The 13,285-nt window shown below is 37.9% G+C and overlaps 2 protein-coding genes and 2 non-coding genes across 4 annotated transcripts; all 4 read left to right on the top strand.

The window, feature by feature from the left end:
* Positions 1-502: 502 nt before the first annotated feature.
* On the top strand, positions 503-8,356 carry ppt2b (palmitoyl-protein thioesterase 2b). Its single transcript, XM_038724286.1, has 8 exons — positions 503-1,019; positions 2,102-2,255; positions 3,287-3,382; positions 3,681-3,788; positions 3,966-4,049; positions 4,481-4,565; positions 5,187-5,241; positions 6,092-8,356. Exons 1-8 carry the CDS (start codon positions 834-836, stop codon positions 6,233-6,235), a joined length of 912 nt encoding a protein of 303 aa, XP_038580214.1. The 5' UTR covers positions 503-833; the 3' UTR covers positions 6,236-8,356.
* A 1,471-nt stretch (positions 8,357-9,827) lies between these two features.
* On the top strand, positions 9,828-13,283 carry rps5 (ribosomal protein S5). Its single transcript, XM_038725021.1, has 6 exons — positions 9,828-9,924; positions 10,856-10,959; positions 11,241-11,450; positions 12,215-12,343; positions 12,812-12,910; positions 13,168-13,283. Coding segments are annotated over exons 1-6 (612 nt in total). The 5' UTR covers positions 9,828-9,923; the 3' UTR covers positions 13,237-13,283.
* LOC119908201 lies at positions 11,023-11,156 on the top strand. The gene has a single exon (XR_005445228.1). It is a non-coding gene; the product is annotated as a small nucleolar RNA SNORA3/SNORA45 family (small nucleolar RNA).
* Positions 12,595-12,727, top strand: LOC119908202. The gene has a single exon (XR_005445229.1). It is a non-coding gene; the product is annotated as a small nucleolar RNA SNORA3/SNORA45 family (small nucleolar RNA).
* Positions 13,284-13,285: the final 2 nt, after the last annotated feature.

The raw sequence follows: 13,285 nt of genomic DNA, 5'->3' as shown, positions 1-13,285 counted from the left end.
ATTATTGTGTTATTACTTCACACAGTCAATAGCAATTTTTTTTCATGATGACTCATAACTTGTACATTTTAACAGTAATTGTATATGATTGATCAAGGATCCATCATAGGAAATGTAGCATGATCAGTTTAGGTGTGTGGGGAAAAAACTAGCAGCATGATTTATTATTTATATTAATATTAATGTTTTAAGATGAATTTAATAGATCTGTTAGGCATCCGTTCTATATTCCTTATAATACTGTCAAGCATTGACTCTTATTATAATTCTGTTTTATAGGTTTTTGTTACCCAGCTATGCTCTTTTTTAATTTTTAATCGCAGCGATACACTTTCCTGGTTAAATAAAAATATTTTTAAAATACTGTTAATAGCTATTAACTAATAAGTGACTGGGTAAAGAAAGAAATAATAATACAATAATACTTATCCGTTGTTACGTTATTATTAGTGATGAGCGCGGTAATCATGTGTCCGTGCTGATTAGACGAGAATCTGAAAACGGAAATGACATCAGCAGCGGCCGCATTGCTTGTAATTTAAAACCGGAACAAACAAAATAAACCAAAGGAAAGCTCAGCTGTGTTCTCGTGGAAGTGTTATAAAACAATAAACACACAGTTTTTGCGCAAAACAGGATCATTTAAGGGACACTGGCGAGCGGACTTCAGCCCTTTTGTTCCGCGGCTTGGAAAAAGAAATGGACACGAATAGCACATTAGCCAAAACATCAGGATAAAAATTTTTAAATTTTATTTTACAAGTAGCTCTTTTATTTAACAAACCTGTAAGTTAAGGTTTTATATTGTGTGTTTTTTTAAAAAAAAAGTTATAATGAAGGGCTGTGCGGTGTCAAGACCGAGGAGGAGGAGGTGGAGCAGCGGGGCGGCCGGGCTGCTGTATCCGCTGCTAGGTGCGTGCCTCTGGGCTGCGGTAGTCGGGTACAAGCCGGTGATCATAGTGCACGGTTTGTTCGACAGCTCAGCGGATTTTAAAAACCTACTTGGGTTCATTAACGAGGTGAGTGGTCGGGATAAAGAAGAACTGTTCAGTGTTGTTGTTTTATTGATTTGTATGGTATATAAACATTGCATTATTCAGGAGTTGACCTATACAGTATACTGCAGGCCTTACAGCTTGTATAACTTCATGTTCTCTGCTAAACGTGGACCTGCCCTATGCAACATGTACTCTGTATGTATAGTTAGTTTGAAGATTGTCTTGTAATGCAAATACAATTGGTTTGCAGCAGCAACACCACATGAGAGTGAGTGATTAGTACTAAATAAAGTAGGTTCATACACATACAGATGTGTTATAGAGTTGTAAATGTGTTACTTTTGTTTATTATAACCTGTAGTTTGCACTGAATCTATTAATGTTCTTGACCATTTGTATATCCAACATGCCAAACTATCTCAAGCCAATCTGGACTTTTTGTTACATTAAATCTGTGAGAACTGTGACCTGTGCACAGGAGTTGTCAGTACCTGAAGATCACAATGAAGAGTTGAAAATCTCCTGTCCTGTTTTTCTTTTTGAGCTATCCAAAGCCCTTACACGCCCTTTGAAACAGACACACAATATGAGATTAAACCTGGTCAAGTTGACAGTGTGGAGATGTTGGTAAAGGGAAGTTTTTTTTTTGTGGGTACTCCAGCAACAGCTGATGAGGTTAGACCAAGATCAGGTTCCTCTTTCTTTTACCTCTGCTGTATTAGAAAGCTGAAGACTGAAAGCAGGCTATATTTCTGGAGGACGAAAGTAAATCGAAAGCGGAAATTCAGGCCGCACTCTCTCTGCTTCAGTTAGTCTGTGCTCCTGCCTTCTTACCAAACATCTAAATAAATCATCAATATTTAAAGCATATCCTGAACAATTAGTAGCCAAACATCCCCATAGACCTTTGGTAACACAGGAGGTTTGGTTTGCCTTGCTGTCTAACTCTGCTGTTACTTTTAATGCTGATGATAATGTGTTGTTTCTTGTAGCTGTTTAACACTTCATGCAACAATTAGAGGAATTACTTGTACACAGTCCCACCCTGTAAGCTCAGTACACCATGTTTATTAAGTGAAACCATCTTCTTCTAATTCCTGCAGTCCCATCCTGGAACAAATGTGACGGTTATCGACTTGTTCGACAGAAGTGCCAGCCTGCAGCCCATGTGGAAGCAAGTAGAGGGATTCAAGGAAGCTATTTACCCAATAATGCAAAATGCAGCAGACGGGGTCAACTTTATCTGCTACTCTCAAGGTCTGTGAGTGCATTGGTGCAATATGAAATAGTGACATAAATGTGGTATTTGCTTAAGATTATGAAAGAGTCTTGGAATGTGTCTTTAGTTACAATGCCATTCTTGCAAAAGATGACCTCAAAATGACACTGTATTCTTTAAATTGTACATTTTTCACTCCTAAATTCAAAAGATAGGGCTTTACAGGCCTATCTGCTTGTTGTTTTATTCTGTGGATATATTTTTTATGACTCTTGGTGCTTCCGTCAGCATTTGGAAATTCCTAGCCAGCAGCTTGTAATTCAAACCGCTAAATTATTCACTCAACCTGTTACCACAAAACATTAGTATTTCTGTGGGGAACTTAATCAATAAATCAAATTAATTTCCAATTATTTTCACATGTTTATATTATTGTTTATTAGTTTTTATTATTCCTTTAGATTAAATGTGACACTATTCTGAAAATCAAACTGAAATGTATTTTTAGGAACATCAATGTGATTAATCTAATTAGAGCTGAAACAACTAGTTGATTAGCTGATCAAAAGAAAATTAATTGGCAACTAGTTTGATAAGCAATGATTTACAGTGTTTTTCAAGCAAAAATGGCAAATGTTTCCTGATTCCAGCTTCTAAATGGCGAGGATGTTTGCTTTTATTTGTCTTACGTGAAAGATAAATATCATCAGGTTTTTTGAATGTTGGTCGAACAAAACAAGAAATTTAAAAATGTCACATTTGACTTGCAGAGACTATAACGGATGGTTTTCACTACTCCCTGACATCGTATCAACCAAACATTTAAGTTTAATCAAGAAAATAAGCAGATTGAAGCCCTGAAGATAATAACTGAATGTGTGGGTTAAGAAACAAATTCTCTTTAAATTCTGAATAAAACATCATTAAGTTGCATTTTTCCTGGTAAACAAGCCAATATTTTCTAAACCTTCAACAGCAGCATAGACAAAGCGAGTGATCACCATTCTATCCAAGATGAAGTTAAGCAGGTAAAAAGACTGATGAAAAATTTGTTTTGTTGACTTTACAGGTGGACTTATTTGCAGAGGAATCCTCTCCACTCTGTCTGACCACAACGTCCAGTCTTTCATCTCTCTGTCCTCGCCTCAAGCCGGACAATATGGAGGTGGGTTTAAATCACTTGTAAACAATGTTTTTTCTAACAAAACTGTGAAAACAGTGTGAACGACATGCAAAAAGAAAAAATCATATTACGATTATTTTGACAGATATTGTGATATAAGTAAATGTTTTAGTGGTTATAGGAAAAAAAATCTAAATGATGATGATGAGATTTTTGATGGGGTCTGTACCAAACAACTGTGATCCCTGACATCTTGAGAATATGATCAAAGGCCAGGGCATCTCTGTAGCAGCACAATGCTTCATTTACATCCTGCTCTTTTTCTTTTGTTTTCTCTCAGACACAGACTACTTGAAGTTCCTCTTCCCACAGTTTGTGAAGTCCAACCTCTACCACCTCTGCTACACTGCAATGGGTCAGAGGATATCCATCTGCAACTACTGGAACGGTGAGACGCCAGGAATAACTTTCTCATATAGTTGACACACAGAAGGTGTGTGAAGGCATACAATTTAGTAATTCCTGAGCTTTTCAAACCTCAGAATTAGATACTGATTGTGTTGTTGTCAGATTCAAAGAGATATACTATAAGAAAGTGTGTGCTGTCCTCTTCCTCCCTCTCCAGACCCCCACCACAGAGACATCTATGTGAACAGTAGTGATTATTTGGCTCTGCTCAACAGTGAGAGACACAATCCAAATTCAACAGGTAAGCACATTCCTTCAAGTTTTTATATGTAACTATCAGTAGGTGGGTGTTTGTCTTTATGATTCAGCAGTGACAGATTTTGACTTTGTGACTCGTAAAAAGAAATATCATTTAGTAGAAGAAGGTTTTTGTGCCTAATAACTCAATAACTCATCATAACAAGGTCCTTCAGCTGGTCCCTTGGAGAGTGCTGAATAATAGGAAAAGTTATTTTCTAGAATATGCATTTTGTTTTTATTTAATCTAGTATGGTATAAATAAAGATGCACATTGCACAAATACAAAGAAGCTATTTGCAGTGAACAAGATGTCGTCTTCCTCAGTGACACAATATATCAGGTAAAGGTAGTGAGTTGTTTTACTGGATTGCAAGAGGTTGAACAGATGTACCATATAAAGTGGCCACTGTGTGTTTTATGTCTCAATCTCAGAGTGGAGGAAGAACTTCCTCAGAATCAAAAAACTGGTCTTAATCGGAGGACCAGACGATGGAGTCATCACTCCCTGGCAGTCAAGGTGAGTTCATCCTCGGTTTTTTTAAATTAAAAAAAAATATTTTCGTGCTCATGCTCTTTTAATTTGACATATGATTTAATGTAATAATCTTTGCTATAGACAAAACGATTATATGGTAAACTGACACATTGCATGTGTTTAGTCAGCACAGGGTTAAAATTGGGACATTTTTGCACTTTGATAGTCAAAGTCGGGGTGTCGTCAAATGCATTCCTATTTGTCTGTCATGTACACTGGACCCACAATTGCATAGAACTGACTGCTAAAATACCTCTAAAAGACCGGAGTTGATTCATTTCATTGAATATTATGCATGTACCCCTGAAGAAAGCCAAAATACTTGAGATTGCAAGTAATTTCTCTGCTACAGCTAAGGGATTCCTTTTACCAATTTACTTTGATTCATACACTGATTAAACTACAAGGTAGCACCAGTTTTCCATTTTTTACGGCTTTAATGTGGCTTCTTCAAAGTCCGTTTTTTTACCAATGTCATGTAATAATTTCTATGCTTTGTTCACGCATTACTTGGCTTTGCAACATCTGCTTTTTTAGCATGATCAGATGACTTACATGTGATTCTCACACATCAAATCCCGGTGTCTCTCTCATGATTTTTAGTCAGTTTGGATTTTATGACAACAATGAGACCGTCGTTGAGATGCAGCACCAAGATGTGAGTGAAAATCATACAACAGACACACATATACAACACTGGTTTTGATTTATTTCAACGCCCTTTGTGATCATTACAAATACTTTGATATTATTTTGGATTATTTTCATCTATAGGTAGTTATTTATTGTGTCATGCACACTTGGACTTCTAAGATACCAAAGATACCATTGCAGTGGATTTATCAGACAACCACAGAACTTCTTAGACGTCAATTTTATGTTGAATACAAAGAACTTCATTTTCCGTCCCACTTCTTTTAAAAATAACTTCCTCAAACACAACTCAGGTTTTTTATAATTGTCCAACCAGAAGAAGTAATGAGAAATGAACAGATTTACTGAGAAGTGGCATCTTTATCAATCATCATTTAAAGAACAATAAAACATGAAATTGACTTTATCTTTAATCTCACCTAAATCATGTAACAATATATGTCTTTTCTCTTCCGCGAGAGCTTTATACCTGCACGTTTATATTTGTAACGGTAACGTAACTGAATGTAACTGTGATATTTGGCTTTTTGGTTAAGTTCTGCATTACATAAAGTTCTACAATATATTTAGGTTTGTACCAAACATCAACAGATTATCTTTCCCTATACATGAGGAATAATTTGCGCTGAGCATCATTGTAGCCTGTTTTGAATTTTTTCAAATAAATGAAGCATACAAAATAAAGATTATCAGTTTAAGATCTTTGCTGGAGCTGGAACACTTACATATATCTGATGTTTCTTCAGTTCATATTCTTCAGTTATGTGCTGCCTTAGGATGATATACCAGTTTTAAAATGTAAAATGAATTTAGAAGAACACTCCCTAAATCATATTCTTCTTTTCCTGTTTCAGTTTTATTTAAGAGATGTTTTCGGCCTGAAGACGCTGGCAGCTCGTGGAGATCTGATCATCTGTTCGGTTCCCGGTGTCGAACACGTCTTTTGGCACTCAAATGAGACCGTGTTTCACACGTGCATGGAGAAGTGGCTCGTGTAGAGAAAAACTCTTGTACGGCCATGTATGAAACTCTGCTTTTACAAACCACTGTAAAGCATCCTCACAAACATTTGTGAGTGTACTCGGAAGGATAAAATCTCAGCTTTGGGATTGAATTGCCAGTGTTTGTTTTTCCTTGGACATTTTGTTGGTAAGGTTTGTTTTTCTGTAGATACATTTAGTTTTTTATGCTCATCCTATTAACTACTTAATTACTTTAAAAAGAATAGTTTGACATTTAGGGAAATGCACTTATTTGATTTCTATATGACAGAAGCTATATCCAGCAGCTGGTTAACTTAGCATAAAGACTGATGGAAACAGTAGCTCTGACCAAAGCTAACAAAATCCACCTACCAGCACCTCTTAAATGCTATAAATAACACATGATATGTTTATTTAAACTGCACAAAAATCTTTTAAAAAACATTTATTTGATTTTATGAGACATTATGTGCCAGACTATTTCTTGGACTGGTGCAGTTGCTTCTTGGAGTCTTGTTGTTACTTTGAAGTTACAGGGCAAACAGTGGAAACTCCCGGAAGCTACTGCTCCCTGACAAATAAAACACTGTAAAACCGCAAAGTGTTATCTTTACACTCCAGTTTTATAGGGTATAGCCTGATGTGTAAATCAGTGGGCTTTAAAGGTGCTTGATTTTTTTTAAACTTTGGACAGAGTCAGGCTAGCTGTTTCTCCTGTTTTCTTTATTCTATGCTAAGCTAACTGGCTGGTGACTGTTCCTATTTATCATATGGACACAAAAGTGGTATTGATTTTCTTTTCCAACTCTCGGAAAGAAAGGGAAAAAGAGTACATGTCAAAATGTTAAATTATTCCTTTAAATATTTATTTTAAACCGTGCTGCTGTTGTCAGACAAATTCAGCACATCCCTGTGTGTGTGCTGAAGGTATTTTCTATACCCTAAAATATAAGGCACAAATGGTCAGTAGCAACAAATATAAATAACTTTTGCAACGGTGAAGCTAGTCACACATTAAAGGGGCATTCCAGCTATTTAGAATTGCATCTCCATTTCCCTCATGTCTGCTCTTACGGTGTAAAAAATGGTGGAGTGCCCCTTGTTAATTTGTATGAAAGCTTTAGTTTATTACTTTTACTTACATAGAGTGTATATTAATGTGTGCATCTGTGTGTGTTTGGTCACACATACCTCAAAAACCCACACAACACAATAGTGCCTGAGCGATGTTCTGTCATCTTGTCTACATGTACAGACTCACTGCCCTGCTCATCTTATGATATATGAATTTATGTCTTGTTATCCTTCCATTTTTAAACCTGGTGGGATCTTGTTTTTTGTAGTGTGATCATGAATCATGCTTATCGTCGTCATCATGCAGTGCTTTCGAACTTTAGTAGATTGCGCCTTAAATATTGCCCACATGCCTCAGCGTTTCATGTTTCATACCAAAGTGCTAAGACACACTGCCTTTAGTGATGGTGCTAAAACAAACGATAGAGAGGGGTGGAGACTGGCCAGAGAGTGGCAGTGCTATATTAGTATTTACTTGTCCACCAGGCTATTGTACGTGGCAGTCTTTACCTCCCATCGTGTTTAGATATCTCAGGCGTTTTAGCAACCTTCTCGTTTGTCTCTAGCAGAAAGGGGATTCTCTTCTTTAATAATTTGCATTTTGTTGGATGTTTAAGGCTGCCTGTTGTACTTTTAGGTGTTCCTTAAAAGATGAAGAATGGAAATATCTATTGTGCGATAAAAACAAGAAGTAAATGACTATTTTTAAAGTATGCATTGCACAATATTTTGCCAGATAAAAAGAAGGGAAATGATGAATCTGGGAATATTTTAACTTAACTTGTAAAGTTGTTACATTTGCAGTATACTTATGTTGCATTCTTTTGTTTTATGTATGCTTGTAGAAAGTCATTGCATACAATATGGGTTTAAGGGATGTCCTCTCTGTTCAGTTTTCGTGGCTTTACAAACAGAAATTGTAGATTTGGACACTTTTTTTAAAAACTCAAACAGAAGCTACTATTTTGAACCTGTCCTACAATTTCTACAGTATTTGGTCTGCAAATAAAAATGTGTAAAGTGTTGTCAATTGTTCTTCAATAAAAGGTAGTTATGAATGTCTCTTTTTGTCATAATTTATTACAACAACATTTTTTTTGTCCATTCAGTTCAGGAAACACATGACACCTCAAAAAATTAATGGCTACTCATTTATCACCAATATGAGTGAGCATATGGCTATAAATAACAAGATTTATCAAAGAGGCAGTTTGTTATAGTTCTGAATAGTTAAATTACATTCCTTGTTAAAATATGCCTCATATAAAACTACTAATTTGTTCACTTGTGGTAGGGGAAGAAACGACAGCATTGTAAATGGTGTCTTAGCTCTTCTTCTCTGTTTAGCATTGGTCTCTCTAAATATAAGTACATTACAGTACAGTAAATATAAGTACATCAATTCTAAGTTTTGTTGTCCTTGAAACCCTACCAGTCAGTCAAGAATAGTGATGGGTCGATACCTTTAAGCCTAGTATTGAGTAGTATTGTCTCCAGTCAAACCAGTACTTCATTCGATACTTTGTAAACAGTAAAAAGTATTATTTGTATGGTTTTGCTTGAAGCCAAACACGCAAGCAACACACTGAAAGAAGGAGAAGTGCGCTGCTCTTTTTTCCCTTTTGTGCCTGCACCCGCTTGTCCATGCGAGATTTTAACAGCCCCTTCACTTTCGGCTGCGGTCTCAGGCATGTTCGTCACTGTTGCAAGTCTATCACCACAAGCTTGGCTTTCCGTTGGTTTCATCTTCTGGTATCCAATGAAGGTTAAAATCAAGGGCAACTGGACTTGGTTGAAGATACTGGAAGACGTTTCGTCCCTCATCCAAAGGACTTCTTCAGTTGAAGTCCAGTTGCCCTTGATTTTAACCTTCGTTGGATAACTATGACCTGGATGACTGAGAATCTTCATAGACATCTTCTGGTATCATTTAACACTTCTCTGTACATTTTTAATTGCTATTTCCACAACTGATGTGGTCACTAAACCTTTTCACTCCTCCTCTCTCATTCAAATAGGCTACAAAAAAACTCCCAAGCTGTCGTCCTTCCTCTGAGGATGACCTAATGAGGTTGAGGCACGATCTGATACAATTTCCCAATATTTTTATATAACAGGCTTTTGAAAAAAGAAATAGATCTCCTTGCTTGTCCATACCAACAATAAAAAATAGCAAGGTATCAAATGAGGTACTCTGTTGGTATCGGTATCTTTTGATTCTAGTATCGTAAAATTTTAAACAATACAAGAGGCTTTTTCAGAGGTGATACGTCTTCAAGTATCTTCAACCAAGACCAGTTGCGCTTGATTTTAACCTTCCTTGGATTTCAAAATATCATCTGTGATTTTTGCAAATATATATATATCAATAAATGATTTATTTCTTTGAAGCATAGTAAATATAATATAAACTTCTGATCCGCTTCTAGAGTCTAAGTACACTTGGAAACTTTTATTTTAAAAAATGATGGCCAGTGCCCAGAGCGTCAGAGCCAGTTTTAAAAAACTACTATTCCCTACATGCCTTGCGCACCGGAAGGACCCAAGGAGCTCACCGGATATCAGGACGCGGCGCCCCGAAAAGGCCCTTTTCCGTCTCAGAGAAGTGTGGTACAGAACGGCAGACACAAGTGAGTGAAAAATTCACATTTTACTCGCTTCTTACCGCTTGAAAAAGATTATTCTCTGATAAATAGAAGCGATAATGATTCCAGTTGTCCCATAAATAAGAGCCAAACATTTCAATTATGGGTAATGTTGTTTTATTTCCACAAAGTGTTAACCTGCGAGCACAACGGTGCTGAGCATTAGCATGTGGCTAGCGTGCTAGCACATGTGGATGCGGCGTGTTGATCAGCTACCGCGATAGATCTCACACTCCCTACTCTATTTCCTTAAATGTTACAATCGTATACTTGCTCATGCCACGTTTTACTACAGTTTGAAATACCAGTAGTCTTTATTAATGTAAAAAATCGCAATTTGAAGACGATCGCTAGCTTGTCATCTGACATCGCTTTACTTAGCTACCGTTACGTTAACTGCGGAAAAGCAGGCTTCATCTTGGGCCCTGTTTCAAAGTATGGCGGTGTTTTTAACCTTTCAGCCTACCCCACTTTCAGTTATATTACAGTGATTTGGGCCAAGAATAAACTATGTAGCTCTTTCTCTGTACCACGTTTTGTATGTAACGTTGGGTTAGCCTGCAAACGGATAGCTCTGGGCTGTGTAGCCAAGATATTGATCTCCAGCAATATAAGTTTTTTTTTTATAGGGGACTGATGCGATATATCATATTGCTTGATATTGGAAGATCAACTGTATGTTTACATTTAAGCGTACCCAGAACATGTGATAATGACGATCCAGTTTGCTTTGTGTGATCACTATCAACCAGACAACTTACCAATCAGTGCCTCATATTATTAGACTACCTGATGTGACGTGAAAGAGATTTTCATAATTTCCAACCCTATCTTAGAAAAGTGTAATGTTTGGAGGAAACTTCTTAACTTTGCGTTTCTTTGGCTTGATTTGACCGCCTGTCTCTTTAATTCTCAGTGACTGAGTGGGAGACTGCCCCAGCTGTGGCTGAGACCCCTGAGATCAAGCTCTTTGGCAAGTGGAGCACTGATGATGTCCAGATCAATGACATCTCCCTGCAGGTAAGTGGCAAGAGGCTGTTGCTGTTTGTGTCAACCGTTTTATAGTTATCTTTATCAATGTAAAGCGAGGCTAGAGTCACGCTTGGACACTGACCTGTTGTCCTAGTGTGCTAGAGTGCTCGCAGAGGAAAATGTCTTTGCTTATTCATTGGCTGTAGTCTGCTGTGGCCCAGTCAATCACCAACTCAGACACACTACCACCTCATACATAATGTCCATAACAATGCTGTGTTCAAATCTGTGTAAACTGTGTGCGCTAAATCGCCTCCTGTACACTACAGGATTACATTGCTGTGAAAGAGAAGTACGCCAAGTACCTGCCACACTCTGGAGGACGTTATGCCGCCAAGCGTTTCCGTAAGGCCCAGTGCCCCATCGTGGAGCGTCTGACCAACTCAATGATGATGCACGGCCGCAACAACGGCAAGAAGCTAATGACCGTGCGCATCGTCAAGCACGCCTTCGAGATCATCCACCTGCTGACTGGAGAGGTATGTAGCTCTCAACTTCCGCAACAATTGTTAGTCTTGTTTGCACGTGTAGAGCGATTAGGACGCCGCCATCTGATCAAGGCTTAAATTTGGAAGGCAGCAGTCAAACTATAAACTACATCCAAGGGTGAACTGTGATACTGGATTAACGGTCTTCAACTGATACTATCGGAAAGGTTTTCATTGTAAGACATGAGCTTTTGGGTTGTATTTGTGTTTTGCCTATTTATACTTAGCCCCCCACCCCAGAATTTATAAAAGGAGATCTGTATTCATTTAATCCAGTATTAGTAGTTTTCCTGCTCTAAAGACTCGTCACAGCAGATTACAGTGAATGTGGTGCACTTCTGGTTGAGAGAATTATGCTTCCACAAATTGAATTTGAAGAGAAATTCAAATGAGCTGTTAATTATGCCAGAGGCACATCAAAGTAACTAAAGAAGTGAATATTATTGAATTATCCATTTCACTTGAATTTTTGGCTAAAAGGTTAAATTCCCACATCTCTAAGTAAAAAGAAAATCAGACAGTTTGCATTTACATCTATAATGTGAACTGTGACCACTGTTTGGAACGGGGCCCAGTAGAGCCCATAGCATGACTGTTGGCACAACACTGAGCAGATACCAGCACTTCTGAGTCAGGTGTCAGTAAGTCTCTGGTGTCATGGATACTTCTTTTTTCTTTTTTTCTTCTTGCCACGTTACCACATTTTGTGCATTCATAGAAGTTTCTTACTACCATTTTGATTTTTTTGTTCCCAGAATCCCCTGCAGGTCTTGGTCAACGCCATCATCAACAGTGGACCCCGTGAGGACTCCACCCGTATCGGTCGCGCTGGTACCGTCAGGAGGCAGGCTGTGGACGTGTCACCCCTCCGCAGAGTCAACCAGGTAACCACATTAAAAACCGTTGTCTTTGTGGCTGGGGTAATCTTTGCTTAGGACAAAATCTTCTTATCCCAGACCAGACAAAAAAAGATGGTGTTGTGCTTTCACGTAACTTCATATCAGTTCTAAATTGTGGCCATTGTGAATGAGAGGAAAAACTCCTCCTTTAGCCAGATGATTTTTTTTTTAACCTATCAAAGGCTGAATATTTGTATGTACAGCCATTCTTTGTCTTGATATTATTTGATGCATTAAGTGAGGCTAGAGTCACGCCCTGATACTACCCATTGTCCTGGTGTGCTAGAGTGCTCGCAGAGGAAAATGTCTTTGCTTATTCATTGGCTGTAGTCTGTCGTGACCCAGCCAATCACCAACTCAGACACACTAAACCACCGGCCGGTGTTTGTTCCACCAAAGTTAATTTATCAGCCTGACTCTCACGCTCATGTTCTGCTCTCTCTCGTCTTCTAGGCCATCTGGCTGCTGTGCACAGGAGCAAGAGAAGCTGCTTTCAGGAACATAAAGACCATCGCTGAGTGCCTGGCTGATGAGCTGATTAATGCAGCCAAGGTAAGTTTATCCACTTATAGCATTACTATTGTGATTCAAAGTGCAGTGTAGCCTATGCCTTACCCTTTTAAGTTATGTGCTACCTACTGCACAAATAACTGTAAATACCCTTCATATTGCACCTTTCTGATGCGCATTTACTGACCTTGTTAGTGGTCAGAGCTAAGACATAACTGTAATTAACTCTGTTCCTTATACTTTTAATTTGCAGTAAAATGTATTAAGGTATGTTAAACTGCATTTATCCTCCTTTTCAGGGTTCATCTAACTCTTACGCCATCAAGAAGAAGGACGAGTTGGAGAGAGTTGCCAAGTCCAACCGTTAAACATGTTTGCTTTCTAACAAAACAAATAAATTTGAAGAAATTTCTGATG

Source organism: Micropterus salmoides, unplaced genomic scaffold (assembly GCF_014851395.1).
Source record: "Micropterus salmoides isolate LMB-PRFRI ecotype aquatic unplaced genomic scaffold, ASM1485139v1 Ms_hic_scaffold_17, whole genome shotgun sequence".
Classification (NCBI taxonomy): Eukaryota; Metazoa; Chordata; class Actinopteri; order Centrarchiformes; family Centrarchidae; genus Micropterus; species Micropterus salmoides.
The sequence above is the reverse complement of the archived record's forward strand: the minus strand, read 5'-3'. Positions and strand labels throughout refer to the sequence as shown.

Bases quoted from the DNA above. Each gene is read 5' to 3' on its own strand.
- ppt2b (XM_038724286.1), top strand. From the start codon at position 834: ATGAAGGGCTGTGCGGTGTCAAGACCGAGGAGGAGGAGGTGGAGCAGC. The intron at 4,050-4,480 runs GTAAGCACATTC...TCTCAATCTCAG, and splicing joins ACACAATCCAAATTCAACAG to AGTGGAGGAAGAACTTCCTC. The intron at 5,242-6,091 runs GTGAGTGAAAAT...TTCCTGTTTCAG, and splicing joins TTGAGATGCAGCACCAAGAT to TTTTATTTAAGAGATGTTTT.
- rps5 (XM_038725021.1), top strand. The intron at 11,451-12,214 runs GTATGTAGCTCT...TTTTGTTCCCAG, and splicing joins TCCACCTGCTGACTGGAGAG to AATCCCCTGCAGGTCTTGGT. The intron at 12,344-12,811 runs GTAACCACATTA...CTCGTCTTCTAG, and splicing joins CCCTCCGCAGAGTCAACCAG to GCCATCTGGCTGCTGTGCAC.